The sequence below is a fragment of the Bubalus bubalis genome, chromosome 12, assembly GCF_019923935.1.
Source record: "Bubalus bubalis isolate 160015118507 breed Murrah chromosome 12, NDDB_SH_1, whole genome shotgun sequence".
Taxonomy (NCBI): domain Eukaryota; kingdom Metazoa; phylum Chordata; class Mammalia; order Artiodactyla; family Bovidae; genus Bubalus; species Bubalus bubalis.
Genome location: NC_059168.1, coordinates 3,004,975 through 3,028,125, shown reverse-complemented (window position 1 = coordinate 3,028,125; position 23,151 = coordinate 3,004,975). Strand labels below are relative to the sequence as shown.

The window sequence follows — 23,151 nt, the reverse complement described above, 5'->3', positions numbered from 1 at the left end:
GCTCAGCGTCGTCTGTTTTGTCTCGTCAGCCCATCCTTGGCAGCACCAGCAGCCTGTGGTCGTCCACTCCGTTCAGCAGCTCCATCTGGTCCAGCAGCCTGCACAGCAGCCTGCCCTTCACCAGCCCCACCAGCGCGTTGCCGAGCATCAGCCTCATGGGCCCCGAGAGCACCCCGGCAGCTCATGCGCCCTCCGCCACCAGCCCCACCGACGACCTGGGCCAGACCTACAACCCCTGGCGGATATGGAGCCCCACCATCGGACGGAGGAGCTCAGACCCCTGGTCGAATTCGCACTTCCCTCACGAGAATTGAAATTAGGCAAAAAAAGAAAACTAAAACGGTGGTGTCCCCTGGTCTAGACCGTGACGTGCCCGTTTCCGAGACACCGCGAAGGCTCTCCCCGCTGTTGCTGCCCACTCCTCTCCCTCCTCATCTCTGCAGGGCAGGCTTACACCACTCGCTTCTTTCAGATCTTTCTTGCAATTATGATAATACGAGATTTGCTGTTGTGCTTGTAGAGAAAAGTCTGGACTCAGCCACAAACTCCAGTAAGACCTGTACATCTGAAAACCTTACCTGTTATCAGCTGTCCACCACCTGTCTTCCTCCCGCCTTATCCATCTGTGTGACACCAATTGGTATTACAGCTAAGGTGACAAGTCGATTTCAGAAGTCCTGGCATGTGACAATTTTATTAAATTACCAAGGTTGGTTTTTTAATAATTCCACAATATTATACGCCAAGATCTAATTTTAAAAATGTATGAGGACTTTGTGCTGAAAAATAGAGTATTTTTTTAAAATAAGGCTGTCTCGGTTTAAAAGCAGATTACAGAAATGTTAAGTCAACTTTAAGAACAGTGAATGAATGTTAAAACATTCGGTTGAGACCATATGCATTTTCTGTGCTGTTTGTACTTGAGGTATGTAACATTTGTATACCTGAATTTATTTTCAAGATAAACTGAAATGCACATCGCCAAGTCTTGAGATACAAGATTGAAGGTGTATTTCTTAAAAATACAACTTTATGTTGTACTTTGAAATAAATGATGCTTTTTTCAAAAGCCTTGAATTTGTTGTGTCTTTTTTTTTTTAAACACAGAATATGCATATGTTGGAGCTGTCTCACTACAGTAAGTCATTCTATCAGTGCCTTATTCTGTGGAGTTGGACTTACTATGGCTGGAAGCTCTGTGGCCTAATTAAATTCTGAGTATTTCCATAGTATTCCCTAAAGGCCCTTGGGGGGGGGGCGGGGGGGGGGGAAGCTCACACATCTAAAAAGAAGTGTTCGACCCTTTTCCAGTTTTCATATTCCCATAGCTCCGCCAAGTGGTGCCTGTAAAAACCACAGTTACCGGGCAGGTTCCACAGGCCGTAACACATGAGTTTGGTTTAATCTCTCAGAAAGTGCTGCCTGCTTCAGCAGACTTCTCTTGTCATCCTTTTCCTGGCCTGTAAACCCAGCCTCTGCTAGGGTAACCAGAGATGCTAAACGTGAACCTTCTGTGTGGGGTCAGTCACAGCACAGAGAAATCCAGACTTCCCCATGAAGGTCAGCGTGGTGAGCTGAAGCGTCGTCCGGAGGGACGCTGAGCCTGGCCTTTTCTGTGCTCTGTCTGAGACTCTGATGCCAGCTTCCTGTTCATTCAGGGCTCAGGTGTGCCAGGCTCACGGAAGACCTGGGCCCTGGACCCGCGTCTGCCTAGCAGGCGCTTCTGTGCAAGGGCAAAATCAAGACGCAGTTAAGGCTTGGGGTTCTTCCTACACCACAGCAACTCATAAGATGTTACAAAGCCACTGAACCACTGAGAGTCACACAAACCCTAGTTTACAGAAAGGAAAAAAAAGGTTTTGTTGGCAAACCTTACCTCAGTATCTCGGGGATGCTAAACTTGGATCTTTGGAAGAATCACCTGAAATCACCTGAAACTCCCTTCTTTGACCCTGTAGGACCCTCATCCTCAGGCTTGAGAAACATGTGGAAAGGGGAAAAGCACAGTCTGCTGTTACCTGGGTTTTTCAGATAATCTGGGGCAGGTATTTGAGAGGCAACCTACTCATCAACCAGACCCAAGCCTTTGACCAGATGCAGCCTGACAGTTACCTGCAAAACCAGGCTGCATAGTAGCTTGCTCTGTGCTAGGCCAAGGCTGAATTTAAAAGTTTTTAACATGGGTTTCCCTGGCGGCTCAGATGGTAACGAATCCACCTGTAAATGCAGGAGGCATGAGTGCAAGCCTTGGGTTGGGAAGATCCCACCTGGAGGAGGAAGTGTCAGCCCACTCCAGTACTCTTGCCTGGAGAATTCCTTGGACAGAGGAGCCTGGCGGGCTACAGTCCATGCGGTCACAAAAAGCTGGACACGACTGAGTGACTAACACTTTCACTTCAAATGTAACAATAAATAATATATTAGTTATAAATTTTTATATATTACTGCAATTCCTGAACAGTATGTTAACAAAATATCCAGATTAACCATAAAAACTTAGACTGAAATTAGTCTTTAAATGTTGTTTCTGAAAAACTGATAGAAAGAATTTTAATTTGCCCTTATGTCAGTGGGGAACAAAATATGCAGATGGTTTTGGATGATAGTATGTTTTTGCCATCTCAAAATTGTAGAGTAATTGAAATAAGTACTCATAAAATATTAACTTGGCAGTTTTTATACTTCTGTCTAGAAGCACGTCTTCGTTCTGAAGGAAAAAGTCCAGGTTGATTACTATTATGAGTCAACATTAATGTAGATAGTGATACCATGTGCAATAATGCAGAGACTTCACGTTATATGCCCAGGATAATGGAAGATGTGATTGTCGTGATTTTTTTTAAAATTCATCTTAATAATTTAATGTGATACAGTGCTAATACTGAAAGGTTAATATTTTAAAGCTACAGAAAAACTAAATCATCTATTTATGTTTGTGTGTGCTCAGATGCTCAGTTGTGCCTAGCTCTTTGTGACCCGTGGACTGTAGCCCACCAGGCTCCTCTGTCCATGGGCTTTCCCAGGCAAGAATACAGGAGTGGGTTGCCCTTCCCTCTCCAGAGGATATTCCCCACCCAGGGATTGAGCCTGAATCCCTTACATCTGCATTAGCAGGCAGAGTCTTTTTTTTTCTTTCTTTATTTGGAGGATAATTACAACATTGTGACGGCCCCTGCCATACATTAACATGAATCGGTCATATGTACACGTGCTCCCCACATCCTGAACCTCCCTTCCACTTCCCTCCCCACCCTATCCTTCTAAGTCACCCCAGAGCACTGGCTTTGGGCACCCTGCTTCATGCATCAAACACACCCTGGTCATCTACTTTACATGTGGTAATGTATATGGAAGGGAAAGTCACGCAGTCGTGTCCGACTCTTTTCGACCATATGGACTGTAGCCTGCCAGGCTCCTCTGTCCACGGAATTCTCCAGGCCAGAATACTGGAGTGGGTAGCTGTTCCCTCCTCCAGGGGATCTTCCTGACCCAAGGATCAAACCCAGGTCTCCTGCATTGCAGGCGGATTCTTTACCAGCTGAGCTACCAGGGAAGAGGTAAGGTATCTGTTTCAATACTATTCTCTCAAATCATCCCACCCTCAAGCACTAGTATTATATATCTTACACTAGTATTTATGTATGTATCTACACTTAAATGCATACAAATAAATGCGTATTAATCCTTTTTACATTTGTCTTATGTAAATAATGTACCAAAGGAGTAAAATTAGTATCTGGGTTTTTTTTAATGTGAGATGATTTGGTAGGTATACCAAATGAAGAGACCAAATTGTTAACTCAGTACTTTTTTTTCCATATACTTAATAATTTTGTTGGGCTTCCCAGGTGGCACAGTGGTAAAGAATCCACCTACCAATGCAGGAGATGCAGGTTCAATCCCTGGGTCAGGAAAATCTCCTGGAGGAAATGGCAACCCACTCCAGGATTCTTGCCTGGAGAACCTCACGGACAGAGGAAACTGGCAAGCTACTGTCCATGAGGTCTCAAGCGAGTTGGCCACGTCTTGGCAACTAAACAATATATAATTTTGTTAGAGTCCTTAGAACAGCCCTGACTTAATTTTATTTGTTCCTAAAAGAAAAGGCTATCACAGACTTAAATTCACTCTTAAAATATAGACCTATCCAAGAAATTAAATCATACTCTGATGACTGAAATATTTGCCTATACCTGGACAAGTTGGCAAAAAAAACTCTAAAAGCAAATATTTGTACTAGCCATTTAAATAAATGGGGTGGGGATGAGAGGGTGTCAGTCCACCAAATTTGAATGGTTTAGAAACAAAGAGGCTTTTTTTTTCTTTTTGCCTGTACCAAATGGCTTGCACGGTCTTAAGTCCCTGAACAAGGAATCAAACCAGGACCCCCGCAGTGAAAGCGCTCAGTCCCGACCACTGCTCCATCAGGTCATCCCACAGAGAAGCTTCTAAGTTTGGCAAAGCCTATAAAGCTTGTGTCAGCTACAGATCGGTACTTGCCTGCCATCTCCCTTCTACCTCTGCAAAGATTAAATGACATGCTGCTGCAGCTGACCTTCAGCGTCCCCTGCAGGAGTTCAGGCTGGGGAGCAGAAATGAGGCCTCCGTGCTAAGGGGAAACTGGCAGGACAGGCTTTCAGATAGTTGGATATTTTCGGGAGCTGATTTTATGAGCCCAATTCTTGTATCTCCCCATATCTAGAAAAGCACTAAAATCCCTTATGGTGACAATTACTCCTCGTGACTAGCAGCGCTTAATGAGACGAGTAGAAACCTTTTGCAAAATACGTGCTTGATTGCATGTACTCCCCTTCACCGGACTCACATAAGTACTGACCTTCTGCCCTGCCTCTTCGGAGCAGCGTCTCCGAGTTGTCTGAGTTGCTGTCTCCCAGGCTAAAGTCCTCATTTTGCCGCAGATAAAACAGCTCACAACTCTCACGTTGTGCATTTTCTTTTAAGCCAACAGTTGAATGACAAAAACATTTTAGATGCTTTTCTGCTGTTTAAGAAAATACCTATAGTGACAGTAAAAGAGGGCTCCTAGGTGGCTCAGTGGTATAAAGAATCCTCCTGCAATGCGGAGACTCAGGTTCAATCCCTGGGTTGGGAAGATGCCCTGGAGGAGGAAATGGCACCCCACTCCAGTGTTCTTGCCTGGAGAATCCCACGGACAGAGGAACCCGGTGCCTAGTCCGTGGGGCCACGAAAGAGTCAGACACGACTTAGTGACAAAACAGCAGCAGTCAAAGTCACAAAGGCCCTGATGAGGCTCAGGCTGGCCACCACGCCAGAGGGGAATTCGCCCATCTCACTGGCGAGAAAAGCTGGGGAAGTGCAGGGACGCTGTATACTAACTGTCAGAGCAGAAAAGATGAGGAAAAAAGATGGGAGAAGTCACGATGCACATTATATCTTAGGATAGCTGACTTACGCACCAAAAATATTTACAATGGAGTTGAACAAAATTTTTCATGATATATAACCCATAAGAGCAGAGATAGATTGACAATATTCATCCATCACTCACAGGATAATGTTAGAAGTATTACCAGGGATGTCTCCACACTAAACTCCCCCAAAACAAAGCAATCCTGACAAAGTGTAAAGGAGCCCAGGGGCAAAACCAGAGGCTTGAAGGTCCTTTACACACCTCCAAGGGGATGTCAAACACGTGCCTCCTGCCAGGGACTACAAATGCATTATGACTGGTGTTTATTTTCAACCGTAGATTGAAATTTTCCTTGTGAAGGCACCACAGACCTAACTAAGGCAAAAGAAACCCAAGACAGTGCTTGTTTCCCAACCTGGAAAATTCCTGCTTACCTCTCTGATAACAGAGCATCTTTTTTCTAGTACTGTTACTAGAAACCCTGTTTTGCCTTTAATCCAGAAACTTAACTGTCTTTATGTCTACAATCCTCTAAAAAAAAAGAACTAATGATATTTTAAAAATAATAAACTCTCAGAAACCTTAAAAAAATTTTAATGTAAAAAGATTACCCTAAGACTTTGCTGGTGATGCAGTGGATAAGAATCTGCCTGCCAATGCACGGGACACAGGTTCAATCCCTGGTCTGGGAAGATCCCGCATGCCACAGAGCAACTAAGCCTGTGCTCCGCAACAAGAGAAGGCACCACAGTGAGAAGCCCAAGCACTGCAAAGAAAGAGTAGCCCCTGCTCTCCACAACTAGAGAAAGCCCACAGAAACTAACACTGACCCAGTGCAGCCAAAAATAAATTATTTTTTAAATTAAGAAAAAAAATGTAAAGATCACCATTAGCATAGTTTATAAAATCGATCACCTCCAGGGCCCAAGCTAGCTCCCTGTGAATTAATAAGATGCCACCTCAGGGACTTCACTGGCAGTCCAATAGTTAAGACTCCATGGTTCCATTGCAGGGGACATGGGTTCAATCTCTGGTCAGGAACTCAGATCCCGCATGCTGCAAGACTGAGGACAGGAGGAGAAGGAGACGACAGAGGAAGAGATGGTTGGATAGCATCACTGACTCAATGGACATGAGTTTGAGCAAACTCCAGGATACAGTGAAAGACAGGGAGGCCTGGCGTGCTCAAGTCTTTGGGGTTGCAAAGAGTCGGGCCACAACATGCACTGCTGCTCTTATTACAAAAGTCAAGACAGAAACAGCAAATCTTCACAAACAGATCAAAGCTTAAACAAGATGCCCTACATCTATATGCTGGATTGTTACCCAGTCATTAGAGACTGGCACCGAAATTAGGAAATGATGCCCCTGGTGCCACAGGGATGGACCTTGAAGGATCAGCACTAAGGGAGCTCTGCCAGACACAGGAAGATAACAGCATATGACGTCCTTTCTGGGGAAGAGAGAGAGAAACAAAGGAACAGATTTACAGCCCAAAGAGAAAACCTGAGAATTCAAACTCAAACAAGGGTCCCCCCAAAAAGAAAAAACTTAAGGGCCAGGGGTCAATTACAAGGTGGAGACTACCATAGACACAGAGATCTGTATCTGTAACAGATAATGCTCACAAATTATCAACATCTTTGCATCTTTGCACATACACAGAGCTTTCTGTCCTTCACCGATACACAGAAAGGCGGATCTCTAAGGGATAATGCACAAGGACATCTATTCTGTCCTCCCGCATCTACACTGAAAACTGCCTGTGAGAAAATTCGCAAGGGCCTAATATTCGGCACCATGTTCGACATTTTGCAATAAACTCTCCTGCCAAAGAATCCAGGAAAGAGTAGATATACTCCATGGTTGCTTCACTGCTGAATCAGGGGGCTGTACATGGACAAGGAGCACAGCATGGCCCATGGACGATACTTCAGCATGTCATTGGCTTGTTGTTAAAGAAAAGGAAGGAAATGTGTGAACTACTGTATTCCCTCGGACGTCCCCGAGTTGATTTCAATTGCTTGCCAGAAACCTGAGCAGGCTTGGGTTCCAGGGATGGACTGGGGTGAGCTGGAGACAGCCTGGCAGCGTGCCCTTAATGAAGCCCCTTTTAACATCTATAATGTCTGTTTGTCTCTGGCTGGGACTGGGGTGCTGAGTGAGACAGAGGCCTTGCCGACCTTGGAGGTGATATCCAGCTAGCCTGCAAGTGAGCTCCTGCTGGAGTTTCCAACGCAAGCCTCCCTCCTGACAGTGTAACCTCCTAGGCACCATGACACCCTCAGCTGGGTGTTGTGGCCGGGGCTTACATTAGTCTGAGAGTTCGGGGTGTGAAGCATTAATGGAAGGACGGGTGAGACACAAGTCCATAAATGTTTGCTCAGGCATATTTCACTCGAATTCAAAACCCAGGAAGCTGGCTTTGCCTAATAAGGCTCCGTTTGACTCAGGAACCAGAGGTGGGTGGGACTATGCTGCCACCTTGTGGACACTGCCTGTAACTATACCGGCACCACACCAGCTTACGCGCGCCTCTCACTCACAAGGCCGAGGCGGCTGTGAACGGTAACAGCTGCCCTCAGGACCGGTTCTGCAGCGCATATTGCAAAGATAAATTCCAGACACAATGGACATTCAGGTGGCTAGTGGCACAGGTACATTCACACAAACTTTAAGGAACGACAAAAAGCACAATACCACACTCAGGACAAAATGCTCAGTCTCCCTAATGACAGGAGGAACGCCAATCACACGGACAATGAGGCATCGCATCCTCCCGGTCAGATTAGGCATCCTCATGGGGCTACAAGCGATAAATGCAGGAGAGAGGCTGGAAAAATGGGAACCTCCCACACCGTCAGTGTGAACGTACACCGGCAACTCCCAGTAAAATGGACAGTCTCCAAATGCCTGCCAAAAAGCTACCAAGAGAGGCAAAGCCTAGGACCTGACATTCCCACACCTGGGCCTGGATCCCCAGAAATCCATCATTCGAAAAGAGACGTGCACGTCAGCATGCACCGCACAGTGTTCACAGGAGCCAAGATAGACAGCACAACCCTACCCACACATTAAAGCGTCAACAAGATGTGCTACATGTACAGGATGGACTGTTCCTCAGCCACAGAAAACCGCCACTGAAAGACATTATGTTCCCTGGTGGCCACAGGGATGGAATGGAAGGATCATACCCTAAAGGGACTCAGCCAGACAGCGGAGACCATCCACGCGATGTCCCTTCTGGGCAAAAGAAAAACCAGAAACATAGGATCGAATTTACACCCAAAGAGAGACCCTGAGAATTCTAATTCATAGCGAGGGTTCCAGAAAAAACAAAAGTGAAAGAATGGGGACAAATTAAGGGGTTGAGGCTAGCATAAACAGAGAACTCTATATCTGTCACAGATAATCCACCAGGACTATCGGCTTTCTTACTTTAATCTTTCATTCATTTCTCAGCACACACACACAGAGACCTCTGTCTCTGACTCATCCACAGAAATGTCGATCTCTAAAGATAAACCACAGAGATAATCTCTTTCCTTCCTCATAGTCACTGAAAGCTGGGTCTGAGATAGGTAATCCCCAAGGACCTTGAGCTCAGCAGGATGCTCAACATTCTGAAATAAGCTCTAACACATAAATACACAAATAAAAAATATTAGGTACACCCTATGGTTACCTCATTGGAGAAGGAAATGGCAACCCACTCCAGTGTTCTTGCCTGGAGAATCCCAGGGATGGGGGAGCCTGGTGGGCTGCCGTCTATGGGGCCGCACAGAGTCGGACAGGACTGAAGCGACTTAGCAGCATGGTTACCTCATACCTGAGTCAGGCGTCTGTACACTGACAACAGGCACAGAATGACCAGTCGACTATACTGCAGCACAACAGGGCATGATGTTAAAGGAAAAGAAGGAAAAGCGATGCCTATTTTATTCCCTGGCACCTATCTTATTTGGCATCTATCCTGTAACAGGAGTGCAGACTGGCTTGTGTCCTATGTCTGGACAGGGTGGAGTCGAGACACCCTGGCAGGGTGCCCTTCACTGAGACCCTTTTTAAACCTCTTGTGTCTGTCTGGCTCTGTCTGGGACCAGAATCTGGAGTGGGATCAAGGCCTGAAGGATCTTGGAGGCAATACTCCACTAACCTCCACCTCTCCTGGTGCGAAGTTTCCCAGCCTCCTTCCCAGCGTGCAGCCTCCTAATCACCTTAGTGTCTAGAACTGGGGGCACTGGCCCCATTGGGATTAGTTAAAATTCGGGGGCGCAAAGCTTTAGGGATAGGATGTAGTGGAACACAAGCCCCTATGTCTTGCTCAGACGGTTTCACTTGAATGCACAGCCCAGGAGCCTGTGAATCCCTAAGGCTCTGGTTGCAGAAGGAAACGTAAGTGAACATGGGAAAGTGCTGCCGCCTTGTGGACACATCCTGTAACTACACCTGGACCACCCGTGCTTATGGGCACCTGGAGCACACAGGCCTGGGGGGGCTGTTTATGATAACGGCTGCCCTTAGGATATGTCCTGGGGGCGGCTATTGCAGAAATACACGCTGACCAAAATGCACTTTCAGGAAGCCAAGTGCCACAGAAATGATCCTCACACCACTTAAGAAAAAAGGAAAACAAAACCTAAACCTCAACAACAAGCCAAAATGGTCTGCATTCCTAATGACTGCAGGCCTGTCCATCAGAAGTACAGTGGGAAATCAGACCCCACAGTCCAGTGGGCATCCTCACAGGACTACAAACAATAACTGTGGGGGAGAGCCTGGAGGAAAGGAAACCCCTACACTGTCCGTGGGAATATACAGTCGGCACTGTAAGGACGGCCTCTGAACACCTGCCAAAAAGCCATCAAGAGAGGCTGTGCCAAGGATCTGACATTCCCACACCTGGTTCTAGATGCCGAGAAACCCGTCAATCAAAAAAATACCAACATCCCAACATGCACTGCAGCTCTAATTAGAAAGCCAAGGGAGGGATAAAGCAGAATCCTCACCAACAGATGAAAGCTTAAGCTAGATGTGCTACATCTATACGATGGGTTGCTATGCAGTCATAAGAAACTGGCCCTGAAATTAGGAAGTGATGCCTCTGGTGCCACAGGGATGGACCGAGAAGGATCACACACTAAGGGGACTCAGCCAGACACAGGAAGACTACAGCAGATGATGTCCTCTTTAGACAAAAGAAATATAGAGAAACAAAGGAACAGATTTACAGCCCAAAGAGAGACCCGAGACTTCAAACCGAAAGTTAGGGTCCCCCCAAAAAGAAAAAAGTTAAGGAAGGACCAAAGATTAATTACAAGGTCAGGACTAACAGAGAGAAATCTGTGTTTGTAATACATAAACCTCAAACATTATCAGCTTTCTTTCTTCCTTCCTTCCTTTTTCCTTCCTTTTGAGTGTGCGCTTAGTCGTTCAGTCCGTCCGACTCTCTGTGGCATCATGGACTATATAGCCCACCAGACAAGAATACTGGAGTGGGTTGCCATGCTTTCCTCCAGGGGATCTTCCCAATCCAGGGATCGAACCTAGGTCTCCCGCATTGCCTGTGGATTCTTTACCATCTCAACCACCAGGGTACCTGTATACGGGCACCTCTAATTCACAAGGCATAGGGGGCTATAAATGATAACAGCTGCCCTCTGGACCCGCCCTGCGGTGAGTATTGCAAAGATCAATTCCAAGCACATTGGACTTTCAGGTGACCAACTGGACAGGTAAATTTTCCAAGACAAATTTTAAGGAAAAACAGAAAAAAACACATAATAGGAAGCTCAGGACAAAATGTTTAGCCTCCCTAATGACTGAAGGAATGCCAATCAAATGGACATGGTGAAATCAAATCCCTCCAGTCAGGTTAGCCATCCTCATGAGGCTACAAGCAATAAATGCCGGAGGACTGGGAAAAAAGGGAACCCCCTACAGTATGGCTGTGAATGTACACTGGCAACTCCCAGTTGTTAAATGGACAGTCTCCAAACGCCTGCAAAAAAGTTATCAAGAAAGGCTAAGCTGCTAGGACCTGACATTCCCACACCTGGGCCTACATCCCCAGAAACCCATCATTCAAAAAGAGGCATGCACTTCAACACGCACTCCAGTAACATCCACAGGAGCCAGGATACAGAAACAGCAAAACCCTCACCAACACATTAACGCTTCAACAAGATGTGCTACATATACAGGATGGACTATTACTCAGCCACAGAAAACTGCCACTGAAAGATGGATATCACGCCCCTGGTGGCCACAGGGATGGAAGCAGAAGGATGCTATACCAAAAGGACTCAGCTAGACAGCAGAGACCATAGGACCACATGATGTCCCTTCTGGGCAAAAGAAAAATCAGAAACACAGGATCGAATTTACCCCCAAAGAGAGACCCTGAGAATTCTAACTCATAGCGAGGGTTCAGAAAAAAAATAACATAAGTGAAAGATGGGGAAGAATTAGGGGGTCGAGGCTAGCATAAACAGAGAAATCTGTATCTGGCATAGATGACCCACCAGGATGATCAGCTTTCTTATTTTCCTGTTTCATTTGCTTTTCTTTGTACACACAGAAACCTCTGTCTCTGACCCATCCACAGAAATGTTGATCTCTAAAGATAATCCACAGAGATTCTCTTTCCTTGCTCATATACACTGAAAACTGGGTCTGAGATAGATAATCACCAAGGACCTTGTGCTCAGCAGGTTGCCTGACCCTCTGCAATAAGCCCTATAACAACAACAACAAAAAAAAAAAAACTGAATAAACAAAAATATAGATACACCCCATGGTTACGTCATACCTGAATCAGACATCTGTACACTGACAAGAAGCACAGAGCGGCCAATCGACTCTACTGCGACATAACAAGAGCATGATGTTAAAGGAAAAGAAAGAAGAGCAATGCCTATTTTATTCCCTCGAACCTGCCTTATTTAGCATTCATCCTATACCTGGAATCTGCACAGGCTTGTGTCCTGCCTTTGGATGGAATACGATTGAGACAGCCTGGCAGGTTGCCCTTCACTGAGACCCTTTTGAAACCTCTAGTGTCTGCTTGGCTCTGGCTGGGACCAGAGTCCGGAACGGGATCAGGCCTGGAGGATCTTGGAGGCAATAGTCAACTAATCTCTGCCTCTCCTGGTGCTAAGGTTCCCAGCACAAGCCTCCTTCCTGAGAGTGCAGCCTTCTAGGCACCTTAGCATCTAGAGCTGGGTGCTTGGCCCTATTGGGATTTATTAAAATTCGGGGATGTAAAAGTTTGTTGCTGCTGCTGCTAAGTCGCTTCAGTCGTGTCCGACTCTGTGCGACCCCATAGACGGCAGCCCACCAGGCTCCCCCGTCCCTGGGATTCTCCAGGCAAGAACACTGGAGTGGTTTGCCATTTCCTTCTCCAATGCGTGAAAGTGAAAAGTGAAAGTGAAGTCTCTCAGTTGTGTCCGACTCTGTGCGACCCCATAGTCGGCAGCCCACCAGGCTCCTCCGTCCATGGGATTTTCTAGGCAAAAGTACTGGAGTTGAGTGTGTAAAAGTTTAGGGAGAGTAAATAGTGGGACACAAGACATTTGGTGTTTGCTCATACACATTCCACTCCAGTGCACAACCGAGGAACCTGCAACCAGGTTGCAGGAGAAACCAAAGGAGGGTATGGAAAAGTGCTGCCGCCTTGTGGACATATCCTATAACTACGACTGGATAGCCAGGGCTTATGGCCCCTTGGAGTTCACAAGGCCTAGGGGGCTGTCAATGATAAGAGCTGCGCTTAGGATATGTACTGGGGTGGTTATTGCAGGAATAAATTTTAACCAAAATGGAATTTCAGGAAGCCAAGTGCCACGGTAAATTATCCTCTTACCTTTGAAGAAAAAAAAAAAACTAACTAAATCTAACCCTCAACTACAAACCAAGATGCTCCTCATTCCTAATGAATGCAGGCATATCCATCAGAAGGACAAAGAGAAACAGATCCCACTAGTCAAGCTGTCATCCTCACGGAGCTACAAACAATAAGTGCACTACGCTGTTCGAGGCAATAGACACTCTTGACACTCAATATAAAGGATAGCTTCCAAAAAAAATCTGCAAAATAAACTACCAAGAGAGACTAAGCCAAGGATCTGACATTCCTACACCTGGCTCTAGATTCCAAGAGACCCATCGTTCATTGTGTCCTATATCCTTCTACTTCCCTGTATATTTATTCTATTAATTTTTGACAGTTTGATAGCCAACTAAAAATCCATTTATCTTCTTTAAAATAATTGTAATATATAGTGAAACTTTGTTCTGTATTTTCCAAGTCTCCTGTAAATGTATTAACATATGTTCGTAATTTAAAAGAGAAAAAAATTGTCTACCCAGAGAACACCACAGTGCTACAATAACAAAGCAGTGTGGTACTGCACACACACGGTCATGCGGATCAACGGGCAGAACAGTGTGCCAAGGAACAAACCCACACACCCACAGCCAAGTACTCTTTTTCTCTAGTTTTTCTTTTCATTTTTAGTCAATTAATCTTTGACAAAGGAGGCAAGAATATACAACAGAGAAGACAGTCCACAAATAACAAATGCTGGAGAGAATGTTAAAAAAGAAGACACGTGGTACGCTGTTGGTGGGAGCGTAGATCGACACGGCCACTGTGGGGAACATGTGAAAGTTCCCTGAAAACTAAAAGCAGAGCTACTGTTCAATCTAGCAACCCCATTATTGTGCACATATCCAGAAGAGACAAAAACTCGAATTAGAAAATATACATGCACCCCAGTGTCCATAGATGCACCATTTACAACAGCCAGGGCATGGAATACACTATCATATATAAAATAGACAAGCAATATCTTATAATAACCTATAGTGGAAAACAATTTTTAAAAAGAGACTATATACATACCAAGGGAACATTTCATGCAAAGGTAGGCATAATAAAGGGTGGAAACGGTAAGGACTAACAGAAACAGAAAAGATTAAGAAGAGGTGGCAAGAATACACAGAACAACTGTACAAAAAAGGTCTTAATGACCCAGATAATAATGAAGGTGTGGTTGCAAACCTAGACCAGACATCCTGGAGTGAAGTCAACTGGGCCTTAGGAAGCATCACTATGAACAAAGCTAGTGGGGGTGACAGAATTCCAGCTGAGCTATTCCAAATCCTAAAAGAGGACGTTGTTAAATTGCTGCACTTAATATGCCACCAAATCTGGAAAACTCAGCAGTGGTCACAGGAATGGAAAAAGTCAGTTTTCATTCCAATCCCAGAGAAGCACAATGCCAAAGAACATTCAAACTGCCACACAATTGCACTCATCTCACATGCTAGCAAAGTAATGCTCAAAATCCTTCAAGCTAGGCTTCAGTGGTATATGAACCAAGAACTTTCAGATGTCCAAGCTGGATTTAGAAAAGGCAGAGGAACCAGAGATCAAATCACCAACATCCGTTGGATCATAGAAAAAGCAAGGGAATTCCAGAAAAACGTCTACTTCTGCTTCATTGACTTCACTAAAGCCTTTGACTCTGTGGATCACAACAAATTGTGAAAAATTCTTAAAGAGATGGGAATACCTTACCTGCCTCCTCAGAAATCTGTGCACAGGTCAAGAAGCAGCAGTTAGAACTGGACATGGAACAATAGACTGGTTCCAAATTGGGAAAGGAGTATGTCAAGGCTGTATATTGTCATCCTGCTTATTTAACTTCTACGAAGAGTACATCATGCGAAATGCTGATCTGGATGAAGCACAGGCTGGAATCAAGATTGCTGCGAGAAATATCAATAACCTCAGATATGCAGATGACACCAACCTTATGGCAGAAAGTGAAGAGGAACTGAAGAGCCTTTTGCTGAAAGTGAAAGAGGAGAGTGAAAAAGTTGGCTTAACACTCAACATTCAAAAAACTAAGATGAGGGCACCCGGTTCCATAACTTCATGGCAAATAGATGGGGAAACAATGGAAACCCTGACTGACTTTATTTTCTTATGTTCCAAAACCACTATGGATGGTGACTGCAGCCATGAAATTAAAAGATGCTTGCTCCTGAAAAGCAAGCTATAACAAACCTAGACAGCAAAGACATCACTTTGCCAACAAAGGTCTGTACAGTCAAAGCTATGGTTTTTCCAGTAGTCATATACAGATGTGAGAGGTAGACCAGGAAGAAGGCTGAGCGCTGAAGAATTGATGCTTTCAAATTGTGGTGTTGGAGAAGACTCTTGAGAGTCCCTTAGACAGCCAGAAGATAAAACCAGACAATCCTAAAGGAAATCAACCCTGAATATTGACTGGAAAGACTGATGCTGAAAGCTCCCATACTTTGGCCTCCTGATGTGAAGAGCCGACTCACTGTAAAAGACCCTCCTGGGAAAGATTGAAGGCAGGAGGAGAAGGTGACGACGGAGAACGATATGGTTGGATGGCATCAACCATATGGGTTGGGGCATAAGTATGAGCAAACTCGGGGAGATAGTGAAGGACAGGAAGCCTGGCAGGCTGCAGTCCATGGGGTTGCCAAGAGATGGACATGACTGAACAACAACAAATGCACATACACACACCTCTAAGTGAATCACTTTGCTATATGTCTGAAACTAACACAATATTATGAATCACCATCAGTTCAGTTCAGTTCAGTTGCTCAGTCATGTCCGACTCTTTGCGACCCCATGAATCGCAGCATGCCAGGCCTCCCTGTCCCTCACCAACTCCCGGAGTTCACTCAGACTCACGTCCATGGAGTCAGTGATGCCATACAGCCATCTCATCCTCTGTCGTCCCCTTCTCCTCCTGCCCCCAATCCCTGCCAGCATCAGTGTCCTTTCCAATGAGTCAACTCTTCGCATGAGGTGGCCAAAGTACTGGAGTTTCAGCTTTAGCATCATTCCTTCCAAAGAACACCCAGGGCTGATCTCCTTTAGAATGGACTGGTTGGATCTCCTTGCAGTCCAAGGGACTCTCCAGAGTCTTCTCCAACACCACAGTTCAAAAGCATCAATTCTTCGGCGCTCAGCCTTCCTCACAGTCCAACTCTCACATCCATACATGACCACAGGGAAAACCATAGCCTTGACTAGACGGACCTTTGTTAGCAAAGTAACATCTCTGCTTTTGAATATGCTATCTAGGATGGTCATAACTTTCCTTCCAAGGAGTAAGCGTCTTTTAATTTCACGGCTGCAGTCACCATCTGCAGTGATTTCGGAGCCCAAAAAAAATAAAGTCTGACACTGTTTCCACTGTTTCCCCATCTATTTCCCGTGAAGTGATGGGACCAGATGCCATGATCTTGGTTTTCTGAATGTTGAGCTTTAAGCCAACTTTTTCACTCTCCTCTTTCACTTTCATCAAGAGGCTTTTTAGATCCTCTTCACTTTCTGCCATAAGGGTGGTGTCATCTGCATATCTGAGGTTATTGAATCAACCGTACTTCACATTAAAAAAAAATTAATTGGCCATAGATAATGGGCTTATTTCTAAACTCTCTTTGAGTGATGGAGAGCTCATTTCCTCTAAAATCAGCTCCTTTCAGATCAGGTAAACTCTCATCATTTTCCCGAAATGGAGCTGAAGTCTGGCTTCCCTGGACCCTCCCTGATTGTCTCCATTCTGTCTTTGGAGAACCTCTCCTCCCTTGTACTCTCAAAACCCTGAGGGATTTAATAGATCAGCTGCCCCAGTCCAGAGCTTTCCTCCATGGGAGGAAGCCGTACTTATTAGGCAGCTACTATGTTCCAAACTCATGCATTTTCACCACTTCACACTCATCACCACCCAGAGAGATAAACGTGATTATTATCTCCATGTTACATATGAGAAAGCTGAGGCCCCAAGCAGTTAAGTGACCTACTTGAGGTCAGACTCCAGGCCTCACACCTTTTCCGATATACCAGGTTAAACCTTGTCAGTATTTATTTCACTTCTGCCAAGGACATGGTTTTGAGTTTGTTCTGCATGCTAAAGGGGAGAGGTCAGTCTCTTCAGCTCAGAAGAAAAAAAAAATAAAAGTGTCTACAGAACACACTGCCAGCAATGAATCAGAGCTGAGGTGGGCACTGAGGCCACCAGATACAGAGCAGTGGAGAGGATTTAACCAGATTATAATCCTCCTTTCCAGCTCTGTGTGCTTGAGCAAGTCACGCTAGCTCCCTGGGCTTCCATTTCCTCACCTGTGAACTGTCTACAGATGATGCAACTGAACGTTCACTCAAAGTAGCCAACCAAGCACACACTGAAGACTATCCTTTCCACTCCAAACAGTCAGAAATGACAGGAGACACTGACATGAACAAAGACCATAGCAGAGTGCCCAATGGCAAGGGTTGAGGCCCCCACCCACCCATAGGAGGCTGGGACCAGTGTAGGAGCACCTCATACATGAGGCCGAGGACACACGCTCCCAAACCACCATGCCCCGGGGCGCATGCGAGGCTGCCCAGAAGCGATGCATTCACAGCCAGTTCATGGTTTCCCCAAACTCCTCAGCTGGAAGAATTTGACATCTGAGGAAACAGAGAAAAAGAAGAGTCTACAAAGGGCTCAACACTGCTGGGTACACACCAGAGAACCACAGCCCCAAGGACGCACACGCACCGATGCTCCGCTGCAGCGCCGCTGCCAATATCCAGGACAAGAGAGCAGCCCAGATGCCCGTCTACAGAAGAATGGACAAAAGATGTGGCGCAGGCATACAGCGGAACAGTACTCAGCCAGAAAAGGAACAAAACTGGGCCATTTGTAGAGACATGGATGGACCCAGAGACTGTCATGCAGCGTGAAGTAAGTCAGAAAGAGAAACAAAAATATCACATATTAACACATACATGTGGGATCTAGAAAAATGGTAGAGATGACCTTATTTGCAAAGCAGAAAGAGAGATGCAGATGTAGAGAACAAACGTATAGACACCAAGGAGGGGGTAGATGCTGGGATGAAATTGGGAGATTGGGATTGACATATATACACATTTGATACTATACATAGAGTAGATAAAAAAGAGTTAGTCTCTCAGTTGTATCTGACTCTTTGTGACCCACGGACTGCAGCCCACCAGGCTCCTCTGTCCATGGGATTCTCCAGGCAAGAATACTGGAGTGGGTAGCCATTCCCTTCTTCAGGGGATCTTCCCGACCCAGGGATCGAACCCACGTCTCTGGTGTCTCCTGTGGTTCCTGCATTGGCAGATTCTTTAGCACTGAGTCACCTGGGAGCCCCTTTAAAGCAACTATACTCCAATAAATTAAATAAATAAAAAGGGCTTAACATCAAATATATTTAAATCACTCAAAGAGATAAAGGATGGAATAACTGCCATAAAAGAATAGGAGACTATGAAATATAAACAGACAGATATAAAAGACTCAGAGTTAGATATAAAAAGTATAATTGATAGAATAAAAACTCAATAGATGGGGAATGGATGCAGAGCTGGGGAGGAGCTCAAGGAGGTCACATCAGGGTTCGGTGGCAGATACGGAACTAGAACCAGGACTGGATTCTGGGAGTGAGGTTCTCTGAGAGCGGATGTTCTGTTTTCCTCCCTCTTGCTTCTCATTTCTCTTTTCTCTCCTTGAACTGTAAGGCTGGTGTAAGAGCTGAAATCCTTAGCCCCTTTCTAGTTGAGAGACAGGGCTTCAGTTCCCAGACTGGGCCAGGGAGACAATAGCTTTCTCTTCAGGGTGCAGAGTTAGCAGCCCCCTCCCTTGCAACTTGAGTTAAATCAAACAGAATTCTTAATTTCTGCAGAAGTTCATTAAAAGCCTAGAAAAGCCACTAACAGAACTGCCTCTTTGAAAGGCAAATACCGTATGCTGCTGCTGCTGCTAAGTCGCTTCAGTCGTCTCCGACTCTGTGCAACCCCACAGACAGCAGCCCACCAGGCTCCCCTGTCCCTGGGATTCTCCAGGCAAGAACACTGGAGTGGGCTGCCATTTCCTTCTCTGGTATCACTTAATGTGGAATCTAAAATACAACACAAACGAACCCATCTGTGAAGCAGAAACACTCACAGACGTAGAGAGCAGACTCGCGGCTGCCGAGGGGCGGAGGAGGGAGGGCCTGGGCCCAGCAGATGCAAACTGACGTATAGGGTGAACAAGGTCCTACTGATAGCGCAGGGAACTATTTTCAATGTCCTGGGATAAACCATAATGGAAAATATTTTTAAAAAGAATGTATATAAATATAAAACTGAGTCACTTCGCTATACAGCAGAAATTAACACATCATAAATCAACTATACGTCAATAAAAAAATTAAAATTAAAAAATAATTGTCTCTTCTGTATTGGCCATCAGATGCTGGGTTTGTATCTTAACCTCCCCGAGCCTCAGTGTCCTCATCTGTAAAATGGGTATGAGGGTCACCACCATCATGAAAATTAAATGGGGATGTATCAGACATTCACCGCATGGAGCTTTCTCACACAGAACATCTCCTGGGGCTTCACAGCTCTGTCCTTTGAGCTCAAAGACACCCCCAGACACTAAGAACAAAGCTACAGGCACCAAGAGAGACCCCAGCCTCCAACATAGAAGAGAGGTTTTTAAAACTGCAAAGGGACATAGAAGGAGAAGGGAAAATAGGAATCAAAAGAGGGCAGGGAGACTGCCGCACCACTTCCCCACCCACGGGGCCAGAGCCTGGAGCTCTGCTTTTGCTCCTGAGATGACGCACATTTTCTGCTCGGTTGGAGGCCTCATAATACAGGCATTTCTGAAACCATTGTCTGACCATGCCACAGACACAAGAAATGTTGATTTGTCTTCATTTACACAACATAATCTTTCCCATCTGAAGTTCGAGAAGATTTCTAAAATTGTAAAACCCATGCTAGGAAGGACACAGTCACATGGGAATGGCAAGGGGCAGAGAATTGGGTAGGAGGGGTGGGGTGGGGGGTGGAGTAAGGAGCCTCTGAGCACAGCAGCTAAAAAATACAAAAGTCCCTCGTGTCCCATGAGGGCACCTGCTCCAAGGAATGGAAGAAAATATTTGCAAATTGTATGACCAGTAAGGGATCGATATTCAACATATATAAACAGCTCGTACAACTCACCATCAAAAAAACAAACAACCTGATTTTTAAATGGGCAGAAGAACTGAATAATTTTCCAAAGAGGAAATGCAGATGAAAAGGTGCTCAACATCACTAATCGGAGAAATGCAAGTCAAAACCACAATTAGGTGTCACCTCACACCTGTCAGAATGGCTTTCATCAAAAAGAACGCAAATAACAAGCGTTGGTGAGGATGTGGAGAAAGGGGATCCCGTGTACTGTGGGTGGGATGTAAACTGGTACAAACGCTATGGAGAACAACATGTAGGTTTCTCAGAAAACTAAAAACAGAACTACCATATGACCCAGCCTTGCCATTCCTAGGTGGAATTGAAAAACAGATTTTAAAAGGTGCCTGTATCCCGGTGTTCACAGCAGCACTGTTCACAGTTGCCACCTAAGCGTCCACCAAAAGCAACCTAAGTATCCACCAACGGATGAATGGATCAAGATGGGCTTCAGCCACAATGGGCTTCCCAGGTGGCTGTGGTAAAGAATCCGCCTGCAATGCAGGAGATGTGGGTCAGGAAGATCTTCTGGAGGAGGAAATGGCAACCCACTCCAGTATTCTTGCATGGAAAATTCCATGGACAGAGGAGCCTAGCGGGCTACAGTCTGTCAACTACAAATTGGCACTTGCCAAGAGTGTTTGCCAGCGACTGAATAACAAGGGCGTTTGCCACCTGCCTCGGCGGAGATTGAACTCTGTGCTGCAGCAGCTGCTGGCCTTCAACATTCCTGAGGGGGTTCCGGGTGGAGAGTGAGGCACTCTGGGCTCCAGGGAATCTGATGGGACAGGTCTTTGGATAGTTAGATTTTCAGGAACTGGTTCCATGATCCCAGTCCTTGCACCTCTTCATATCTAGAAAAGCACTGCACCCCTTCCTTCGTGGCGACATCAGCTCCTCCTGAGCAGCAGGAAACCTGCTGTAAAGTAAGCGCCTGACTGCACTGAGCTCCCCTCCTCCAAAGCCTTATATGCAGACCTTCCCCCAGCGCCCCTGTGGAGCAGTCTCTTGGAGCTGTCTGCGGCGCTGTCTCCCGGGCTGCAGTCCTCGTCTTGCCCCACAGAAAACTTAATTTGCAGCTCTCAAGTGGTGTTTTTTAGGTGACAAGCCCATGGGGTCACAAAGAGGTGGACAGAAGTAGCACGCGCGTGCACACACACACACACACACAATGGAGCAGCACTAAGCCACGGGGGGAAAAGAAACCTTGCCATTTGCAACAACATGGACGGACTTGGTGGGCATTATAAGCAAAATAATGAACACAGAGAAAGACAAATACTGCATGATATAATCTACGTGAAATCATACAACAAACTGGTGAATGTAACAAAAAAGCAGCAGCCTCAAGGATACAAAGGGCAAACTAGTAGTGACCAGCAGGGAAGTGCAGCAGGGAGGGGCGGGACAGGGGAGGGGAAAAGAGGCTCTCAAGCACAAAATGAGCTAAAAGGATATACTGTACGATAAAGGGAGTATAGCCAACACTTTAAAAATGGAGGGTATCCTTTAAAAATTGTGAATCACTATTGTACAACTGTAACATATATTATTACACATTGACTATACTTCAATTTCAAAAAAAAAAAGAAAAAGTTATGTAATTCATGCACCATGGGAGGGTGGGGGAAGATGGGGAATAAGTTGCTTTCTGGCAGAGCAACCAGGAAATACAAAAGAAAAGGTCACTTGTCTCCCATGGGGTCACAGTTCCAGCATGACCCCTTTGCTGGCCTCAGCATCCCTCCTCAAACGCAATGTTCCAGCCATTCTAAACCTCTTTTGGTTCCCAAATATATGTTCTCTGCCTTCCACATGCTGTTCCTTGTGCCTGGAACACTCTTTCCTCACCTCTTCCACGGCCAAATTTCATTCATCCTACAGGAGACTGAGGTTAGACGTTACTTCCTACATGAAGTCCACTAGATTGACCTCCTCTCAACTATGTCAGGAGCCACTTCTGGACCCCCGGGGTCACATGGCCTCCCACCCTCACTGCAGCGGTGATGCTGCGCCTGTGGACCAGTGACACACCCCCACAGCGGGCATGTGATAAGCACTGGAGGAGTGAAGTATCTGGAGAAAGAGGTGAGCTTGGTGTGGTCAGGGGACTGCGGGGAGAGGGGTGGAGGTCCAGGTTGGGGTCAGCATCTGAAAGGACAGTCTAAGAACTCTAGCTCATGGGCCAGCCTGGCTGCCTGGTAGGAAATGAGCTGCTCATCACAGGAAGTTACACATGGAGGTGTCAGACACTGCCTCCTGCAGCCCCTCTCCTTCACCCCCAGGGAGCCTCGGCCAAGGGCCAGCCTTGCTGCAGGGCCCTCTGCCCCCAGCTGCTGCATGGGCCTTGGACTCCCTCCTCTTGTGAAGAAGGTCACAAGGGGTCACAGGGGCTGTTCCCACAGCTTTGGGCAGCCCAGCCATTCCTCAAAAGGCCTCGAGAGCCCTGACTCATGATGAGAAGGTTCTCATGCATGAAAGCCTCAGGATGAGTCCCACCTGGGCCCAGCCAAACCCATATCCACCACGACAGTGGGCATCACACGGGAGCCGCATTTGCAGACTGAGCTAGTCTGTGCCCAACCCCAGAGCTTCACACCTCACTTGGAGTGAAGGCAAAATTCCGCACACTCTGCCCCCCCACCTTCCACCTGACCCACTCTGTTTAGCCACACTGGCCTCC

At 46.0% G+C, this 23,151-nt stretch overlaps 1 protein-coding gene across 2 annotated transcripts in view; it reads left to right on the top strand.

Moving 5' to 3' along the window:
* TMEM131 (transmembrane protein 131) overlaps window positions 1-1,072 on the top strand; it is a 180,110-nt gene extending 179,038 nt beyond the window's left edge. For both annotated transcript variants that reach the window (XM_044925606.2, XM_025260667.3), the window contains exon 41: window positions 30-1,072. In XM_044925606.2, the coding sequence (XP_044781541.2) occupies window positions 30-314 (285 nt within the window). In that variant the 3' untranslated portion in view covers window positions 315-1,072. The remainder of the gene's footprint in view (window positions 1-29) is intronic.
* The last annotated feature ends 22,079 nt before the right edge of the window (window positions 1,073-23,151 follow it).